The following is a 21,157-nucleotide window of genomic DNA, read 5'->3' on the forward strand; positions in this document are numbered from 1 at the left end:
TGTCCAGTGCTTTGCCCTTGCTTCTGTGGACTCAGGGAAGTCCTAACTCACCCCAAAAGGTGCTGCTTGTTTCACCCGAATGACTTTTCTAAGTTAGGAAAAGAAGTTAGGATTCGAAAGTAATTTTTTGGTTCTTTAATATATATATGTATGTGTATGTGTATGTGTATATGTATATGTATATATGCATGCATGCACTATTCTCTATATATTTTATATATAGTATGTATATTATAATTCTATAGATACATTCTATACATCTATCTATATATTATCTATATCACTTATTTTCTATGTGTGGGTGCGTGTTCTCATGTATGTTGGTATACCATGTGTGTGCCCACAGAGGTAAGAAGAGCATGAGGTCCCTGGCACTGGAGTTGCAGGAAGTTGTGGGAATCAAATCTGTTAATGAAATATTTGTTCTAGCTAGCCCATGTAAAAGACACAGAAACGCAGCGTTTTATTTACTAGCTGTGAGTCTAGATTGGGCAGGCTCTATGCTCTTCTCACCTGGATCCAAACCATGGCCCTTGTCACCTTGTGTGTGAGTGTCACCTGGGCCACTCTTGCTCTATCAGCCTGTCCTCAGGATGCACTTCCGACCACACGCTCCTGGTCCAGCGGCCTCCTCCCTTCTCCACCTGCTCTTTCCTTCTCCCCTGTGGGCTCTCAAGATCCCTCACTTGCTTCTCGGGTCCTGCATTTCTCTCTGCCCAGTCACGGGCCTTTTACTAACCAGTCAATTTCTCTCTGCCCAGTCACAGGCCTTTTACTAACCAGTCACTTTCTCTCTGCCCAGTCACGGGCCTTTTACTAACCAGTCACTTTCTCTCTGCCCAGTCACGGGCCTTTTACTAACTAGTCACTTTAAACTGGGAGCAAGGTTTGCACAGCAAAGGCCAGGCAGTGTACATGGGCATGCACTGGTCTGGATGGCAACCTGATTTGAGGTTCAGAATTTAGCATTTTATACATAGAAACAGGGCCACCCCAGTAGAACCCCAGTCCTCTGGAAGAGCAGCCAGTGCTTTTAACCCTGAAGACATTTCATTCTTGAGTTTGAGAACTTTTTCAAGGGAAGGTATTTTTTCATAATAAGTTGATTCAAACTGCTGATAATATAGTTTTTTGGGGCTGGGGGATGATAGACTTTTTATGGGATAGTAAGGCTTACTAGTATTTTTAAATTCTGGTTTGTTTAATATGTCTTCAGTATTTTTGATTACAAAAGTGATAGATTAACAGTTACAAAGCCACAGAAATATAGAAAATAGTAATTGCATAATCTATAGATACCTTCTGTTAATATGTAGATAGCCTGTTTCATGCTCACATGCTATCGACCCAGCATGTGTTTGGTCTTTGCGACCAGCCCCTCCCAGCTTCCCTTGAATCCACAGATAAAAGGCACACACACACACACACACACACACACACACACACACACACACACACACACACACACACTCACACAGAGTTTGTTCCTTTTCAACTTGCCTTAGGGCACAATTGCTGAGCATTGCTATCTCCTTCCTAGAAAAGCATGCCCTTAATGAAATTCTTGTCTCTGCTCCTCCCACCTGCCCTAAACTTCAGTGGCTATTCACACCTAGCCTGTCCTGGGACCCCTCGCCTGTCTGTACCTTCCACTCAGCATTTGGCCTCTGGCTTTCTTTACTGACAGATCAAAAACCACTTGGGGAGCAGGCCCTTAGCATCAGAACCACCCCCTGCATGTGTGCACAGATTTCAGGTGTGCCCAGAGGGAGCTCTCTCCACAGCTGTGCTAAAGCAGCTCCTTCAGACCCTGCGTGAGGTGACTGGTCTGCAAGGTATTACTGACCAATCACTTGCAGTATGTCCTCATGGACTTAAGACCGCACTCTCATGCCGTTCTCTGCATTTGTAGCTTAACAGTCAGGCAGTTCCTTCCCCGTCAGGTCAGTGTGCAGATGCTCCGTGACAGCAGAGAGGGCTTCTCAGAGGGTTTGTCCCCAGCCTTGACGGCACTGCACAGAGCCCTTGTTTTTATAAATCCAGAAAAGTTATTACTTATGTAAGTATGTACTATTGTGTGTCAGACTGACACCTTATTCCAATCTAGAAAGACGTGCAGCCCAAATTTACTAATCATTCTAATTTTACTTTTTATTTTGATCTTGAGCCTGGGAACTCTCAAGAGAAGTGAAGTAAAGTAGGAATAGGAATTGCTTTCAACTTGCTAAAGCTTTGATGGTGTTTGAGGAACCAGAAGAAACTTACTTAAGCATTGATTCACTTACGTATGATTCTTATTTCTGTATAAATACTCATTGTGTTTATTAAACATTTACGTACTTTAATAAGCATATTGTATTTTTTTCACCTTTTAAAGAGTTTCACCAAAAGAGTTGTTTTAATTGAGTATTCTGTGGTTAGCCATTTAGGACTTATGAATGAAGCAGATTCCTGGACAGCGAGGTCATTGGGTCTGTGCTTGCCCATGGAGTAGTTAGTGTTCACCAGTGGAGGCAGGGCAAGATGGCAGCATTTACTTTGAAGAGTAACACTGTCTTCCTGCCTATACAGCAGTGCTTCTCACCTTCCTAACACTGAGACCCTTAATACAGTTCCTCCTGCTGTGGGGACCCCAACCTAGAATTATTTTTGTTGCTACTTCATAACTATAATTTTGCTGCTGTTATCAATCATAATGTAAGTATCTGATATACAGGACATCTGATATGGGACGCTAGTCAAAGGGGCACTCCATTCCAGAGGGGTCACGACCCACAGGTTGAGAACCACTGTGGTACTGCCTATCAGGATCAAATTGGAATGGGAAAAGTGCTCATATCTACTTGCAGCAGTAGAAGAAAATTAAGATAACCCTTCTTAAACAATTAAAGTTCTTTTAGTTAGCACTTAATTTTTTAAAGAGGAAATTATAAGATACATTAAACTTAATTTATATTTTCGTTGTTACTACATCTAAGAAAATTTGCTTTGGTAAGTGTGTGCTTCTGTATACTCTGTATTGTTTAACCATTACTGCTGTCCATCTCAAGACCTTTATAACCCCAAACCAAAGCCCTTGTTCTGACTATAATTTTTTTTATGTTGAACAAAAGCATATATTTAGAATTAGCCAACTGGACTCACTTTAAATGAGTCCAGTTTTTTTTTTTTCTGACTTGTTTTTTTTTTTCTCCATCTTTATTAACTTGAGTATTTCTTATTTACATTTCAAATGTTATTCCTTTCCCGCTTTCCTGGCCAACATCCCCCTAACCACTTCCCCTCCCCATCCTCCCCCCATTACCGCCTCCCCCCAACAATCACGTTCACTGGAGGTTCAGTCTTAGCAGGACCAAGGGCTTCCCCTTCCACTGGTGCTCTTACTAGGATATTCATTGCTACCTATGAGGTCAGAGTCCAGGGTCAGTCCATGTATAGTCTTTAGGTAGTGGCTTAGTCCCTGGAAGCTCTGGTTGGTTGGCATTGTTGTTCATGTGGGGTCTCGAGCCCCTTCAAGCTCTTCCAGTTCTTTCTCTGATTCCTTCAGCGGGGGCCCCGTTCTCAGTTCAGTGGTTTGCTGCTGGCATTCGCCTACGTATTTGCTGTATTCTGGCTGTGTCTCTCAGGAGAGATCTACATCCGGTTCCTGTCAGCCTGCACTTCTTTGCTTCATCCATCTTATCTAGTTTGGTGGCTGTATATGTATGGGCCACTTGTGGGGCAGGCTCTGAATGGGTGTTCCTTCTGCCTCTGTTCTAAACTTTGCTTCCCTATTCCCTCCCGAGGATATTCTTGTTCCCCTTTTAAAGAAGGAGTGAAGCATTCGCATTTTGGTCATCCTTCTTGAGTTTCATGTGTTCTGTGCATCTAGGGTAATTCGAGCATTTGGGCTAATATCCACTTATCAATGAGTGCATACCATGTGTGTTTTTCTGTGATTGGGTTACCTCACTCAGGATGATATTTTCCAGTTCCGTCCATTTGCCTATGAATTTCATAAAGTCATTGTTTTTGATAGCTGAGTAATATTCCATTGTGTAGATGTACCACATTTTCTGTATCCATTCCTCTATTGAAGGGCATCTGGGTTCTTTCCAGCTTCTGGCTATTATAAATAAGGCTGCTATGAACATAGTGGAGCACGTGTCTTTGTTATATGTTGGAGCATCTTTTGGGTATATGCCCAAGAGAGGTATAGCTGGGTCCTCAGGTAGTGCAATGTCCAATTTTCTGAGCAACCTCCAGATTGATTTCCAGAATGGTTGTACCAGTCTGCAATCCTACCAACAATGGAGGAGTGTTCCTCTTTCTCCGCATCCTCGCCAGCATCTGCTGACACTGGAGTTTTTGATCTTAGCCATTCTCACTGGTGTAAGGTGGGATCTCAGTGATTTGCATTTCCCTTATGACTAAAGATGTTGAACATTTCTTTAGGTGCTTCTCAGCCATTCGGCATTCCTCAGCTATGAATTCTTTGTTTAGCTCTGAACCCCATTTTTAATAGGATTATTTGTCTCCCTGCAGTCTAACTTTGTGAGTTCTTTGTATATTTTGGATATAAGCCCTCTATCAGTTATAGGATAGATCGTTTCCCAATCTGTTGGTTGTCATTTTGTCCTAACAACAGTGTCCTTTGCCTTACAGAAGCTTTTCAGTTTTATGAGATCCCATTTGTCGATTCTTGATCTTAGAGCATAAGCCATTGGTGTTTTGTTCAGGAAATTTTTTCCAGTGCCCATGTGTTCCAGATGCTTCCCTAGTTTTTCTTCTATTAGTTTGAGTGTATCTGGTTTGATGTGGAGGTCCTTGATCCACTTGGACTTAAGCTTTGTACAGGGTGATAAGCATGATCTGCATTCTTCTACATGTTGACCTCCAGTTGAACCAGCACCATTTGCTGAAAATGCTGTCTTTTTTCCATTGGATGGTTTTGGCTCCTTTGTCAAAAATCAAGTGACCATAGGTGTGTGGGTTCATTTCTGGGTCTTCAATTCTATTCCATTGGTCTATCTGTCTGTCTCTGTACCAATACTATGCAGTTTTTATCACTATTGCTCTGTAACACTGTTTGAGTTCAGGGATAGTGATTCCCCCTGAAGTCCTTTTATTGTTGAGGATAGTTATAGCTATCCTGGGTTTTTTGTTATTCCAGATGAATTTGGAAATTGTTCTAACTCTGGAGAATTGGATTGGAATTTTGATGGGGATTGCCTTGAATCTGTAGAATGCTTTTGGTAAAATGGCCATTTTTACTATATTAATCCTGCCAATCCATGAGCATCTTTCCATCTTCTGAGATCTTCAATTTCTTTCCTCAGAGGCTGGAAGTTCTTTTTTTTTTTTTTTTTTTTTTTTTTTAAAGATTTATTCATTTATTATATACAAGTACACTGTAGCTGTCTTCAGATACACCTGAAGAGGGCATCGGATCGCTTTACAGATGGTTGTGAGCCACCATGTGGTTGATGGGAATTGAACTCAGGACCTTTGGAAGAGCAGTCGGTGCTCTTAACCACTGAGCCATCTCTCCAGCCCCAGGCTTGAAGTTCTTATCATACAGATATTTCATTTGCTTGGTTAAAGTCACACCGAGGTACTTTATATTATTTGGGTCTATTATGAAGGGTGTCGTTTCCCTAATTTCTTTCTCTGCTTGTTTCTCTTTTGTGTAGAGGAAGGCTACTGATTTATTTGAGCTAATTTTATACCTAGCCACTTTGCTGGCTGTTTATCAGGTTTAGGAGTTCTCTGGTGGAACTTTTGAAATCACTTAAATATATTATCATATCATCTGCAAATAGTGATTGACTTCTTCCATTACAATGTGTATTCCCTTGACCTCCTTTTGTTGTTTGATTGCTCTGACTAGGACTTTGAGAACTATATTGAATAAGTAGGGAGAGAGTGGGCAGCCTTGTCTAGTCCCTGATTTTAGTGGCATTGCTTCAAGTTTCTCTCCATTTAGTTTAATATTAGCTACTGGTTTGCTGTATATTGCTTTTACTATGTTTAGGTATGGGCCTTGAATTCCTGTTCTTTCCAGGACTTTTATCATGAAGAGGTGTTGAATTTTGTCAAATGCTTTCTCAGCATCTAATGAAATGATCATGTGGTTTTTATATTTCAGTTTGTTTATATAGTGGTATACATTGATGGTTTTCCGTATATTAAACCATCCCTGCATACCTGGGATGAAGCCTACTTGATCATAGTGGATAATTGTTTTGATGTGTTCTTGGATTTGGTTTGCAAGAATTTAATCAGTATTTTTCCGTCGATATTCATAAGGGAAATTGGTCTGAAGTTCGCTTTCTTTGTTGGGTCATTGTGTGGTTTAGGTATAAGAGTAATTGTGACTTCATAGAAGGAATTCGGTAATGCTTCATCTGTTTCAATTTCGTCTGGATAGTATTGGTATGAGGTCTTCTATGAAGGTCTGATAGAATTCTGCACTAAACCCGTCTGGACCTGGGCTCTTTTTGGTTGGGAGACCTTTAATGACTGCTTCTATTTCCTTAGGAGTTATGGGGTTGTTTAACTGGTTTATCTGTTCCTGATTTAACTTCGGTACCTGGTATCTGTCTAGGAAATTGTCCATTTCCTCCAGATTTTCAAGTTTTGTTGAATATAGGTTTTTATAGTAAGATCTGATGATTTTTTGAATTTCCTCTGAATCTGTAGTTATGTCTCCCTTTTCATTTCTGATTTTGTTAATTTGGACACACTCTGTGTCCTCTCGTTAGTCTGGCTAAGGGTTTATCTATCTTTTTGATTTTCTCAAAGAACCAACTTTTGGTTCTGTTGATTCTTTCTATGGTCCTTTTTGTTTCTACTTGGTTGATTTCAGCTCTGAGTTTGATTATTTCCTGCCTTCTACTCCTCCTGGGTGTATTTGCTTATTTTTGTTCTAGAGCTTTTAGGTGTGCTGTCAAGCTGCTGACATATGCTCTCTCCTGTTTCTTTCTGCAGGCACTCAGAGGTATGAGTTTTCCTCTTAGCACAGCTTTCATTGTGTCCCATAAGTTTGAGTATGTTGTACCTTCATTTTCATTAAATTCTAAGAAGTCTTTAATTTCTTTCTTTATTTCTTTCTTGACCAGGTTATCATTGAGTAGAGCATTGTTCAATTTCCACGTATATGTGGGCATTCTTCCCTTATTGTTATTGAAGACCAGTTTTAGGCCGTGGTGGTCCGATAGCATGCATGGGATTATTTCTATCTTTCTGTACCTGTTGAGGCCTGTTTTATGACCAATTATATGGTCAGTTTTGGAGAAAATACCATGAGGTGGTGAGAAGAAGGTATATCCTTTTGTTTTAGGATAGAATGTTCTATAAATATCTGTTAAGTCCATTTGTTTCATAACTTCTCTTAGTCTGTCTATCTCTCTGTTTAATTTCTGTTTCCATGATCTGCCATTGATGAAAGAGGGCTGTTGAAATCTCCTACTATTATTGTGTAAGGTGCAATGTGTGCTTTGAGCTTTAGTAAGGTTTCTTTTATGCCCTTGTATTTAGAGCATAGATATTTAGGATTGAGATTTCATCTTGGTGGATGATTTTTTCCTTTAATGGGTATGAAGTATCCTTCCTTATCTTTTTTGATGAGTTTTGATTGAAAATCGATTTTATTCAATATTAGATTGGCTACTCCAGCTTGCTTTTTCAGACCATTTGCTTGGAAAGTTGTTTTCCAGCCTTTTACTCTGAGGTAGTATCTGTCTTTGTCTTTGAGGTGTGTTTCCTGTAGGCAGCAAAATGCTGGGTCCTCATTACGTATCCAGTTTGTTAATCTGTGTCTTCTTATTGGGGAATCAAGTCCGTTGATGTTGAGAGATATTAAGAAATAGTGATTGTTACTTCCTGTTATCTTCATATTTGGAGGTGATATTATGTTCGTGCGTTTGTTTTCTCTTTGTTTTGTTGCCAAGACAATTAGTTTCTTGCTTTTTCTAGGGTGTAGCTTGCCTCCTTGTTTTGGGTTTTACCATTTATTATCCTTTGTAGGGCTGGGTTTGTAGAAAGATATTGTGTAAATTTGTTTTGGTCATGGAGTATCTTGGTTTCTCCATCTATGTTAATTGAGAGTTTTGCTGGATACAGTAACCTAGGCTGGCATTTATTTGTGTTCTCTTAGGGTCTGTATGACATCTGTCCGGGATCTTCTGGCTTTCATAGTCTCTGGTGAGAAGTCTGCTGTAATTCTGATAAGTCTGCCTTTATATGTTATTTGACCCTTTTCCCTTACTGCTTTTAATATTCTTTCTTTGTTTTGTGCATTTGGTGTTTTGACTATTATGTGACAGGAGGAGTTACTTTTCCGGTCCAATCTATTTGGAGTTCTGTAGGCTTCTTGTATGCCTATGGGTATCTCTTTCTTTAGGTTAGGGAAGTTTCCTTCTATGATTTTGTTGAAGATATTTACTGGACCTTTGAGCTGGGAATCTTCACTTTCTTGTATACCTATCATCCTTAGGTTTGATCTTCTCATTGAGTCCTGGATTTCCTGTATGTTTTGGGCCAGGAGATTTTTCTGTTTTACATTATATTTGACAGTTGTGTCGATGATTACTATGGAATCTTCTGCTCCTGAGATTCTCTCTTCTATCCCTTGTATTCTGTTGGTGAGTCTTGTATCTACAGTTCCTTGTGTCTTCCTTTGGTTCTCTATATCCAGGGTTGTCTCCCTTTGTGCTTTCTTCATTGTTTCTATTTCCATTTTCATTTTCTTTACCTGTTTGATTGTGTTTTCCTGTGATTGTTTTTGGGATTTTTGTGTTTCCTCTCTAAGGTCTTCTACTTGTTTACTTGTGTATTCCTGTATTTCTCTAAGGGAGTTCTTTATGTCCTTCTTAAAGTCCTCCATCATTATGATCAAATATGATTTTAAATCTAGATCTTGCTTTTCTGGTGTTTTTGGATATTCAGTGTTTCCTTTGGTGGGAGAATTGGGCTCCGATGATGCCATGTAGTCTTGGTTTCTGTTGCTTGGGTTCCTGCGTTTGCCTCTCGCCATCAGGTTATCTCTGGTGTTACCTTGTTCTGTTATTTTGACAGTGGCTAGACTGTCCTATAGGCCTGTGTGTCAGGAGTGCTGTAGACCTGTTTTCCTGTTTTCTTTCAGCCAGTTATGGGAACAGAGTGTTCTGCTTTCAGGCGTGTACTCGTTCCTGTTTACTGGTCTTCAGGTGTTCCTGTGGCCGTGTGTCCTGAGTCCACCAGGCAGGTCAATTGGAGCAGAAGAGTTGTTTTTACCTCTGGTCTCAGGCCTGATGTCGCTCCTCAGGGTTCGGTTTCAGCTCTCTGTGAGGGCAGCAACCAGAGAGTCCTGCCCCTACTTCTGGGTCCCTGTGCGCAGCAGCCCCTGATGGCGTTAGGTGTTTTCCTCTAGAGTCAGATATGTGGTCAGAGAGTAGTCTCCTCTGGTTTCCCAGGTGTGTCTGACCTTCTGAAGGTCTAGCTCTCCCTCCCACGGGAGTTGGGTGCAGGGAGCTGTTTGACTGGGTCCGTTCAGATCCAGTCCCTGTCTGGATCACAGGGCTCTTGCAGCTTGACTGCTCCTATATTCCTGTTCCCAGAGGCCCTATATAGTTTCCTCTTGGGCCTAGAATGTGGGCAAAGGTGGGTAGAAGTGGCGGTCTCTCCTGCCCTGCAGTCTGAGGATTGCCTACACGTTTAGATGATGAGCTCTCTCTCCCACAGGGTTTGGGAGCAGGGAGCTGTGGGCTAGGATCAGCGAGGTTCGGGCGTCAGCTAGAAACCAGAAGTGTCTGGTCCCAGAGGAATTTCGCCTTTGTGTGTCCTAAGTCCACCAGGCAGGTCACTTTGAGCAGAAAAGTTGGTCTTACCTGTGGTCTCGGGCCTGAAGTCTCTCCTTGGGGCTGGGTATCAGCTCTCCATGAGGGCAGCAACCAGAAGGCCTGTATTCTCCAGTTGGGGAAGAGAAGGCCAGCGGCGGAGTCATGCATCTCAGGTACTGGGAGGCCCTCTGACTGGCTTGATCGATTCCAGTCTTATTAGCACCATGTAGAGCATCATAACCAGGAGTCAAGTGAACATGCGCCTCCTTCTCTCTGTCAGGCCTTATCAGGGTGTTGACTTTGGCCACATCAATGTCAGAGTTTCTTCACGGCCTGTGTGATCTGGTGTTTGTTGGCCTTGACATCCACAATGAGCACAAGCCTGTTGTGCTCTGTCTTCAAGGCTGACTTGGTGGTCAGGGGGAATTTGATGACAGCATGGTGGTCAAGCTTGTTTCTCCTGGGTGCACTCTTTCAAGGATATTTTGGCTGCCTCTGAGCCGCAGGGTCTTGGGCCACTGGAAGGTGGGTGACGTTCAGATCTTATTTTTGTGGCTGTGGACGTCTTTCAGCTCTGCTTTCTTAGCTTTCAAGGCCTTCGCTTTGGCTTTGGCTTCGGGAGGGGCAGGAGCTTCCTTCCTCCATTTTGGCACCATCTTGGTGCAAAGCCTGAGCATAGTTCTGGAGGATATTCTAGTAAGCAGTTGTCTTCTCACTCTTTTAGTGTCTGCAGTGTGATACACTTTTAGTTTTGAAGAAATCCAGTTTCTTTTTCTTAGCTGTGCCCTTTGGTGGCAAGTCCATGAGCTCAGTGTCAAAGCCACCATCACGAAGGCAGCATCACGAAGCCTTTGCCTGGGTTTTCTTTTCCAGCGCTGTGGTTTGTCTTGTGCGTTAGGCCAAGGTCCCTTTGTGGTTGGTTGTGTGCTGCTGAGCAGAGCTGCACTGCCACTCAGTTCTTTGAGTTCGCTCATCCAGTTTCCTAGCAGCATCTGTTCAAAGAAAAAGAAAAGAAAACAACTTGTTAGTTCCCCAGTGAATAATGTCCGCACCTTTGTGCAATCTCAGATGATCATATATTTGCTGATTTTTTTTTTAAAGGCTACTTGAGGAAGATTATTTTGTTGCCTAACATAAAAACGTAGTAAAGCACTAGATGGTTTGGGTCTCATAATCACCGATGAAGCAAAGGTCAATCCCTGACGCTCTCAAGCCAGTGTCTTTCAGAATTCAGAAATACTAAGGATTTTATCAGAACACTGAATGCACACATGCTGTTTAGAACTCTTCATAGGAAGAGACAACATGAAGCAACACCCACCACTGTGTCTGAAACATACTGCTTCTGTTGTAACTTACTAATGTCAGTTACACATGAAACACCCTGCACCTAATTGCATGAATAGGTTTGTAGTAGATTTAGGAGAAGGACTTTTCAGTTTTCAGATTTGGGGGCTCTGAGAATTGGGTAGAGGTTCTGCACCTGTGTTAGCATTGTCCATATTTACAGACAAAGTAGAGACTCTTGTTTGGTTGTTACTGGGTGACCAGGACCCAGGCTATCGTCACTTTCACCATGAGACATGATGCACTTTCCCATTAACACAGTGCTGCAGATTGTGAACTCCTGCATTATGAATGAGTTTGCTCTTATATATGATATTTATACATCAGGGTGATATACAGTAAATTCTCTTGTTTGCGAATAGATATCTCAGCTATGTCTGACAAATTTCCGTCTTAGATAATACACGATGCTGTAGAGAAAGACGGAAACATGGAACCCAATCCCGTCTGTTCACAGCCCATTGGTCAGTCCTGGGGTTACTCTAGGACCCACATACAGCTCAGCAAGTGGTGGGAGGGAGGTCACATGTGTCTTTTCTCTGCTGTTTGGGAGGCCATGAAGACATAGTCCTGTGTGAGGCTAGTGGGGACTCTGGTCCTGAAGCGATGTCTCTTAGATCTTGCACTTACCTCTCAGTGTACATGTTAAGACCTATAGCCATTGAATACTTGGAATTGGCCTCCTCTTTGCAGCATGTGGCTGCCATCTGCCTGCTGAGGAATTACTTCCTTTGAAGTCTTTGCACCTCACATCATGCAGTACCATTAAAGAAGAAAGGTGTTTTACCTTTTTGGAGTACTAGAGTTTCGGTGCCATTACTGCTCTTGATATGACTTATAGAAGGTTCCCAAAGTCTAGGCCTGACATTCACACCCCTCACAATTGTTATCTCCTTTATTCACTCTTCTTCCAGGATGGGGGATAGGACCCAATGCCTAGTGTGCAAGCCCTCTACCGCCAGCTGCGTCTCCTTTCCACAAGTGCACACCATTGTGGTTCGGAAATTCCAGATGTAACACGTCTGCTTCCACAAACCGAATGGCCCCGAATGATGCTCAGAAAGCATTGAAAGTGTGGTGGCCTTGCTGTTCTCTGAGAATGTGGTCTTGCACTGTTCTCAGACGTTAGGCAGGCTGCTAACACTCAAAGCAGGTTATTTGAGGAAGGATAGTCACCTGTGTTTTGACTTTGACTGCCAAAGCTTCCCCTTTTTTCCTTTGTAAAAGTTTCTTGGGGTTGGGGATTTAGCTCAGTGGTAGAGCACTTGCCTAGCAAGCGCAAGGCCCTGGGTTCGGTCCCCAGCTCCGAAAAAAAGAAAAAAAAAAGTTTCTTTATAAAATAGAGAATTGTGCCCATGTTATTTCTGTAGGACTCTCAGTAAGCCAACATGGGAAGAGCCAGGGACTCGTAGTTTCAACTGTTTCAGGCGACATAAGTTCCATAGCCAAATAACTGACCAGGTTCTGCTGTTTCCCTTCATGTTAAAACGCAGTCCCAATAGTCAGTGTATGATGTCATCATCTAAGGTCAGCTGACAGGGCGGGTGGTCAGAGATGGTCTCCTGGATGTGGGCATTCCCCTGTGCTGGCTGCTGTTGATGCCACGTGACGTCTGAGCATCTTCATTTCAGTGTGTGGAACCTTAAGTGGATAAGCTAAGGAACTTTGTCCAGGTGAAAGTGATTGAACCCTCGTTTGTTACACTTTAAACCCTGTCTAATCTCCTATATAAATAAAACCTTTGCCTATACATTCTGTCCCACGGTGCTTGGTACTCAGGGATGCTTATAAATGTTGTTCTCCGTCATTGTGTCTGCACATGGGATATTTTATTCTTGTTGCCCAAGAATGGTGTAGTGATCACTGCTGAACATGATGGCTCCTCCTCCCTCCCTCGGTGCCCGTGATGAAGCAGTTCAGTTGCTAAACATCTGTGCTTCTTTCTAAGCCCCTTCTCTCACCCTGTCCCAGTGCTGTGAAAGATGGGAAGGAGACAGATGGGAAGGAAAGCTTAGCCTCTTAGAGCCTTTACCTGCGGCTCCTTGTGATGCCGCCATGGTGGTGAGTGTTAGAAACAGCAGCCGCTCTTCACCTTTCCCATGTTCCCCAGGTCCTGTCCTCTTCAGCTATCCCAAGGGAAGGGGGCAGCAAGGCTGTCTATATAGCCCACTGAAGTTCACTCTGGGTGCAGGCTAGAGATGGGAAGGAGCCCCTCACTAGCGTAGGACTTGACGGAGCTGTGGTGACTGGTGAGTTCCAAAGGCTGGAACTGCTATAGCAAGTCTTCAGTATTCCCATTCTGTCTGTCTGTCTGTTTTAGGTGCTGTTACACTACCAAACCGTCAGTGAGCCTGCTGTTATTAAGCGATTGATTAGTGTCCTAAACAAAAGTACCGGTGAAGTCACAAAGAAGAAGCCCAAGTGAGTGTTCCAATGCAGAAACTGTAGATAGACACTAACGTGTAAGCACTTCCTTACAGGGAAGCTCAAGTGTGTGCTGGGATAAGTGGGATCCAAATTACCTTTTCTACTGATCACTTTTTAGTGACTGATTAAAAAATAATACATAAATAACTCTTTAAGGGACCAGTGATGGCTCAGCTGATGTACTGTGTGCTTGCTGTGTAAGGACGGGGACCCAAGTCTGGTCCTTAACCACTGAGCCGTCTCTGCACCCCCAAGTCCTACGTTCTTAAAGATGAATTTCACTTTGTTGGCCTTGTTTTAGATTTCAGTCTTGTGCTTCCCTTGCCTCTGTCATCTGCGCTGTGAGCTTGTCCCTAGTCTAAGAGAAGGGTCTCTGCATGTCCCTAGCACCTTCCTTTTCCACCCTGGGAGGAAGTTTGCCCCCGTCCACATACCCTTCCACTGCAGTGATCACCTCCATGTCGGTTTTCAGATTATTGCCTAGTGTCTAGTCTGAGGCTGCACAGTTCTTTGACTGACACAGGAAGTACTTTCTGAGAAACTAAGCCAACTGTAATAAAAATAAAATAATGCAAGTACATATTGCAAAATACAGACTCTTACTTGGTACAAGTTCAGGCCATCCCAGTTTGCTTGGCTGCCTGCAATTTGGAGTTTCCCTCATCTTGAGCCCATGGGGAATCCCACCCAAAATCCCCTTCCTCTCTCACCTTCTGCACCTGTGCAAGGCCTGGTACTGTGCTGACCGCCTGTGAAGACAGTCTCCACACTCAGGAGCAGAGGGAAGGGCTGCTCTGCCTCTCTCTTGAAGGAGTCCTTAGCTTCTCACGCCAGTGACCTGGGAAGCACTACACTAGAAGATCCATGTTTTCTAGGCTGTCGTGTGTGTCTTCCTGCGTGTTAGATCCTCAGCAACCACACGAAGCAGGGAAGTGACACGCCTTACAAGGCACAGAGACAGGATTCTTTCCTTTTTCCTTTTTCTTTTTTCTTTTAATGGCAACTGTGCCATATTTTCTTTTTCATTTTCTTTTTATTCACTTTATATCCTGCTCACTGCTCCTCCTCCCAGTCTCCCCCTCCAACAATCCTTCCTTTCCTCCTCCCTCCCCTTGTCCTCTGAGGGTGGAGGCCCCCTGGGTATCCTCCCCTGACCCTCCCACATCAGGTCTCTGCAGGGCTAGGCACTTCCTCTCCCACTGAGAGCAGACAAGGCAGCACGGCAGGAAGCACATATCTCATAGACAGGCAATAACTTTAGGGACAGCTCTCACTCCAGTTGTTCAGGACTCTCATGAAAACCAGAGTACATGTCTGCTATGTGCAGGGAGGCCAAGGTCCAGCTTGGGTATGTTCTTTGGTTGGTGGTTCAGTCTCTGAGAGCCCCAAGGGTCCAGGTTAGTTGACTCTGTCCGTCTTCCTGTGGAGTTCCTATGTCCCCCCTCAGGGCCTGCAGTCCTTCCCCCTGGTCTTCCATAAGAGTCCCACGCTCCTTGCACTGTTTGGCTGTGAGTCTCTGCAGTCCTCTGAGTCAGCTGTTGGGAAGAGCCCCTAAAGGACAGCCATGCTGGGCTCTGAAGTAGGATTCTTATCTGACGTAGTGATACATAGGCTCTTGCATGTGGGGTTGTGTCTGGCCTGTGTGACCCAGACAAGTATGTGGAGGTCTTTTCAGTTGATGTTGGCTCATGTGTCTACTCTTGAGTTTCCCCCCTGTATCTGCTACAAGGTCTAGTACAATACACTTAGCACGTGTGAAGCCCATGGGTGAATCCCCAAACTGCAAAATTAAATAGTACATTTATAAAAAGGATTAAGTGTTAGCATCCTGATATTAAACTGGTATCATTTACTTTATTAAACAGCTAAACTTGTAGACTTCCCCAGGGAATGGTAACGTAGCTTGGATTGAGATGGGTGTTTGAGCATTATGGGGATAGGATGTAGTGGGCCTGAAGAGGGGAGAGAGGTGTATTTTAAGATTGGCTTACACACACACACACCCCTGAGATCTACCTAATGGTTCTTAAATCTAGAATTACTTTAGTTTCTTTTAGCCCAGAAAAATTCAAAGGCATATGCTTGCCTTTTAAAACATACACGTATGCAACTTTTTCTCCTGGATTTGGAAGACTGAGTGTGAACCGCTCACCTTTCCAGTGGTCATCTGTCCCTTCTTTTCCCCTGTACTCCTAACAGGTTGTTGACCAAGGGCCAGAATGCCTTGGTAGAGCTGCAGACACAAAGACCAGTGGCTCTCGAGCTCTACAAAGACTTCAAGGAGCTGGGGCGGTTTATGCTGCGTTATGGTGGCTCCACGGTAGCTGCTGGCGTTGTCACTGAGGTATCTGCTGTGTCCAGTTATCTCTGTCTGTCTGTTTCACCTGGCAAAGGTCATTGCTGAGGTGTTTTATGGCTTAAGGGAATATATGATATTGGAACAAGGAATTAAAATTTATACTAAAATAGTTTTTAAATGATAAGAGGAGAAAAGTATCAAATGCTTTTCTCATTACAGGCAGATGAATGGAGTCCCGATTTTACTTAGTAGAAGCCATATTTCTTTAAATTAATGGCTTCCAGTGATTTTAAATAATTCATCCAAAAAATTGAATTAATGTAGCTATAAACATTTTCTGAAACATGTCTCTTGTATATGACAAATGCAGTGACATTTGAAGTCGATAGCCAGAACAGAACTACTGAAGTTTCAGTAGTTGGAATTTTTTCTACATTCTCATAAGCAATATGAATATTTTATCTTAAAATAAAAAAGCCTAAGTATCAGGCCAGCGGTGGGGAGAACTCGTGAGGGGAGGAATGGCTCACGCAGTTGTTGTAAAGAGTCAAATGCTAGCGGCATCATCTTCTTCTTCTTCATTTTACAGATAAAAGAGTGACGGTCCAGTCCTCCCCACGTTTCCAGATGAGACAGCCCCTGAAGCACTCAGTGGTGCAGCTAAGGAAACGGCATGCAGTCATGATTGTGTAGATGAGAGAAACTAAAGTTCAGGTAGCTGCCCACCAGTATTAACGATCACTCCCGCACGGCTTCCAGGCTGCCGGCTTCCAGGCTGCCAGCATTGGACTCTCGTTCCTTCCTTTTGCGGTGGCAGTAAATGCATTTGTTGTGCTGAGACTGTGAAGATCAGAAGACACTTAACTCAGTGGACTCAACCTCCAGCCAAGCCAAAACCAGAAGCCTCTGTTTTCACTCTCCTGCTGTGTGTGTTCTAAGGAAGCCTATCTTACTGGGGCTGGGAGAGTCCATCTGTGACCTGGTGCTTTTTTTGGTTAACACTAAGAAAAGATTTAGTGAAGGTAACAGAGTAAAGCTATTTTGTGCTGAAAATGAAACCGTCCATCTAGTCTGCCTTCTGGAGTGTGATGGGAAGTGACGGACACCTGTTCTTAGGTCACAAAGATACTATTTAAGTTGAAAAGCCAGCTAATAAAATGCCTTAGTTTGAATGCCTTGCAAAAATGGATCTCATTTCTTAAACATCTATGAGGGGGTCTCTGCCCCATCAGCAGATGAGCCTTGGACACTGGGGGATCTTTTCACCCAAGAGTTTTCTCAGTAGTGAGAATTGTTTTGCTTTTTATGCTAATGGTGAGCCAAGTTTAGTCTTAGCCGCTTCTAACCGCACCTTGGGTTTTCATTCTTTTGGAATTGATTACTGACCATGTCTTCTATACAGACAGGCTGTACTCTTTTATGAATAAGACTCCAATTTCCTTCAAAGTGTCAACAACAAACTTGAAAGGGTTATTGATTTAATGGTGATTCGTTGGGCCATTTCTCAAGTCAAAGACATTTAGGTTATCTGATGCCTTAGCCGAGCTGGGACTTCAGGACTTCAGACATTTTAGAAGTTAGAAAAGGCAGGACTTCCCACATTTCATAGACCCTCTTTTCTGGCTCTTTTCCTTGATTCATTTTTTAGGGTTTCGCTGTATAGCTGAGGCTGGCCTTGAACTTGCCGTGTAGCAAAGTCCTCCAGACCCCGGGGATGGCAGGTGCGCACCTCCTACCCTGCTGCCCTGCTGAAGAATCCCAGCCTCGCAGTCTGCTGTATAGACCCTGAATATTCTGCGGGGTGCACGGCCCCGTGATGGCTCTCATACCGTGATCCTTTAATCAGAAGCATTGTGTGGCTGTCGGCTGAGGTGAAACTTGCTAAGAACATTCTATTCCTAGGTTACTCAGAAACTTTATAGATCTGATAGAAAACAACCTTAAGTTGACTTACCTATCAAAACATTTTGACTCAGTCGAAGCTGAGTTTATCCGACCTTTGAGTTAGTCCATGAGGGAAAAACGTTCATGACCTTTGCTCTGATTGTAACCACAGCCTTTTCCACCCATGTACCAGCTTTAGTCTGTGGTGATCTGACAGGATGGGTGGGGTTATTTCAGTCTTCTTGTACCTGTCGAGGCCTGTTTTATGACCAGTTAGGTGCCATGAGGTGCTGAGAAGAAGATAGTAGTGTTTTCTTTTAGGATGAAATGTTCTATAGATATCTGTTAAGTCCATTTGGTTCATAACTTCTGCTAGTCTCACTGTGTCTCTGTTCAGTTCTGTTTCCATGATCTGTCCATTGCTGAGACTGGGGTGTTGAGGTCTCCCACTATTATTGTGTGAGGTGCAATATGTGCTTTGAGCTTTAGTAAAGTGTCTTTAATGAATGTGGGTGCCCTTATCTTGGTAGATTTTTTTCTTTTGATGAATATGAAGTGTCCTTCCTTATCTTTTTTGATAACTTTTGGTTGAAAGTCAATTTTATTCTACATTAGAATGGCTCCTCTAGCTTGTTTCTTGGGACCAATTGCTCCGGAAAAAATTTTTTTTCCAGCTTTTTACTTTGAGGTCTTTGTCTCTGAGCTGTCTTTCCTGCATGCAGCAAAGTGCTGGGTCCTTTTTACGTATCTAGGCTGTCAGTCTATGTCTTTTTATTGGGGAATTGAGTCCATTGATGTTGAGAGATACTAAGGAACAGTGACTGTTGCTTCCTGTTATCTTTGTTGTTAGAGGTGGAGTTAAGTTTGTGTGACTCTCTTCCTTTGCATTAGTTGACAGAAGATTATTTTCTTGCTTTTTTCCAGGGTGTAGTTTCCCTTGTTGTGTTGGAGTTTTCCATCTATTATCCTTTTGTAGGCCTGGATTTGTGGAAAAATACGTGTTAATTTGGTCTTCTCATGGAGTATCTTGGTTTCTCCATCTATGTTAATTGAGAGTTTTGCAGGATACAGTAACCTGGGCTGGCATTTGTGTTCTCTTAGGGTCTGTATGACATCTGTCCAGGATCTTCTGGCCTTCATAGTTTCTGGCGAGAAGTCTGGTGTGATTCTGATAGGTCTGCCTTTATATGTTACTTGACCTTTTTCCCTTACTGCTTTTAATATTCTTTCTTTATTTTGTGCATTTGGTGTTTTGACTATTATGTGACGGGAGGTGTTTCTTTTCTGGTCCAATCTGTTTGCAGTTCTGTAGGCTTCTTGTATGCCTATGGGTATCTCTTTCTTTAGGTTAGGGAAGTTTTCTGCTATAATTTTGTTGAAGATATTTACTGGCCCTTTAAGTTGGGAATCTTCTCTCTCTTCTATACCTATTATCCTTAGGTTTGATCTTCTCATTGTGTCCTGGATTTCTTGCATGTTTCGGGTTAGGAGCTTTTTCCGTTTTACATTATCTTTGATGATTTTGTCAATGTTTTCTATAGAATCTTCTGCTTCTGAGATTCTCTCTTATATCTCTTGTATTCTGTTGGTGATGCTCACATCTATGACTCCTGATCTCTTTCCTAGGTTTTCTATCTCCAGGGTTGTCTCCCTTTGTGCTTTCTTTATTGTTTCTATTTCCAATTTTAAATCCTGGATGGTTCAATTCCTTCACCTGTTTGCTTGTGTTTTCCTGTAACTTTTTTTTTTCTCATGTAACTCTTTAAGGGATTTTTGTGTTTCCTCTTTAAGGGCTTCTACTTGTTTGCCTGTGTTCTCCTGTATTCCTTTAAGTGAGTTATCTATGTCCTTCCTAAAGTCCTCTGTCATCATAAGGTGTTATTTTAAATCTGAATATTGCTTTTCCGGTGCGTTTGGGCATCCAGGATTTGCTGTGGTGGGAGAACTGGGTTCTGATGAGGCCAAGTGGCCTTGGTTTCTGTTGCTTGTGTTCTTGGGCTTTGCCTTTTGACATTTGATTCTGTCTAGTGCTCCTGCCCTGGCTGTCACTGATTGGAGCCTGTCCCTCCTGGGATCCTAGTTGTGTCAGAACTTCTCAGAGTCCAGCTGTCTCTGTGATCCTGTGATTCTGAGAGCCTGGGTATGTTAGAGCTCCTGGGAGTCAAGCTACCACTGGATGATGCAGGAGTGGATGGGGGGCCTGAGCTCTGGGTTTGCTCCAGGCACAGCTACAAGCTGGAAGGAACCTGTGCCTCTGGCTGGCAGGGGTTGTGTTCACATGGTTCCTGTGGGGGTCACAGGGTCATTGTTGGGAAACATGTTGTGGCCTCAATTGTTATCTTGAGTGTGTCAGAGCTCCAGTGCTCCTGGGTATGTCCAATCTCCTGAGCTTCCTCTGTGATCGTCTGGTCCTGTTATCCTGGGCGTTTCAGAACACCTGGCAGTCAGGCTTCCTCTGGGTGTTTAAGAGTGGATGCAGAGCCAGCACCCCAGGTCTACTCCAGGTGCAGGTTCAAACTGTGGTCCTGGGCGTCTTAGAGCACCTGGGAGTTGGTCTTCCTTGTGGGATTGTAGGGCTGGTTGTAGAGCCAACGGCCATGGTCCACTCAGGGCACAGGTTCAGACCGGAAGGATCCCATGTCACTGGCTGAGCAAGGGGTTCCTGCATCTCTGGATCCTTGGGGCAGATGTTGTGGCCTCTCCTGTGATCCTGGGTATTTACCAATGTAAAATTATTTGGCTTGATTTTGTTCTTTGGTCTAAATGTAGATCTCAGTAATCTACTCTTTTATCCTATTATGCCTATATCATTCCTACACCCCCCTTTTTCCTTTTATCCTTTCTCCCTTCTTTCCCTGTAATACAGATAGGAAAGAAAGAAGGATAGAGAAAAGAAAAAGCAAGAGAAAAAGAGATCCCTGAATCTAAGCCCCTCACTTTGTTTCCTCCCTGACAAAGGTGGTTAACACCTTGTTCCCTTACCAACCCCCCAGATCACAACAACCATCCATTACCACGTCCTGGCAACGGGGTGTTGCCTAAGGTTACTTCCTCCTGTCTGGGACGTCATTCTCTTTTGGGGACCCTGAGAAAGCTAGGTGAGTGCCTCATTTGTTCCCTAGCCTCTGTGTCATGGGAAGGTGCAGGGCTAGCCTGATGTCCTGGCTGGAGCTGTGATGTTGGATGACTTGGTCATCCATATAGAAGTTTTCCTGGAAGTAGATATCATCAGTTGTTTCAGTTGGAGGCTTGGTCAGCCATATAGAAGCTTTCCCGGATGTAGAGAGCATCAGTTGTTTCAGTTGGAGGCTTGGTCAGCCGTATAGAAGCTTTCCCGGAAGTAGCGAGCATAATTATTTCATGCAAGAAGCAGTGATTGAGGCGGTCTGTGAGTTTGAAT

At 43.3% G+C, this 21,157-nt stretch overlaps 1 protein-coding gene and 1 pseudogene across 9 annotated transcripts in view; one reads left to right on the forward strand and one right to left on the reverse strand.

Annotated features, from left to right (window-relative positions):
* The window catches only part of Hbs1l (HBS1-like translational GTPase), a 77,683-nt gene extending 60,625 nt beyond the window's left edge, over window positions 1-17,058 (forward strand). For all 9 annotated transcript variants that reach the window (XM_087659446.1, NM_001439728.1, NM_001439724.1 and 6 more), the window contains 3 exon segments: window positions 13,468-13,568; window positions 15,774-15,918; window positions 16,463-17,058. In XM_087659446.1, the coding sequence (XP_087515572.1) occupies window positions 13,468-13,568; window positions 15,774-15,918; window positions 16,463-16,474 (258 nt within the window). In that variant the 3' untranslated portion in view covers window positions 16,475-17,058.
* Rpl23a-ps3 (ribosomal protein L23a, pseudogene 3) lies at window positions 72-10,633 on the reverse strand (annotated as a pseudogene).
* Window positions 17,059-21,157: the final 4,099 nt, after the last annotated feature.

The sequence above is a fragment of the Rattus norvegicus genome, chromosome 1 (genome assembly GCF_021556685.1).
Source record: "Rattus norvegicus strain SHRSP/BbbUtx chromosome 1, alternate assembly SHRSP_T2T, whole genome shotgun sequence".
In the NCBI taxonomy this organism is placed as follows: Eukaryota; Metazoa; Chordata; class Mammalia; order Rodentia; family Muridae; genus Rattus; species Rattus norvegicus.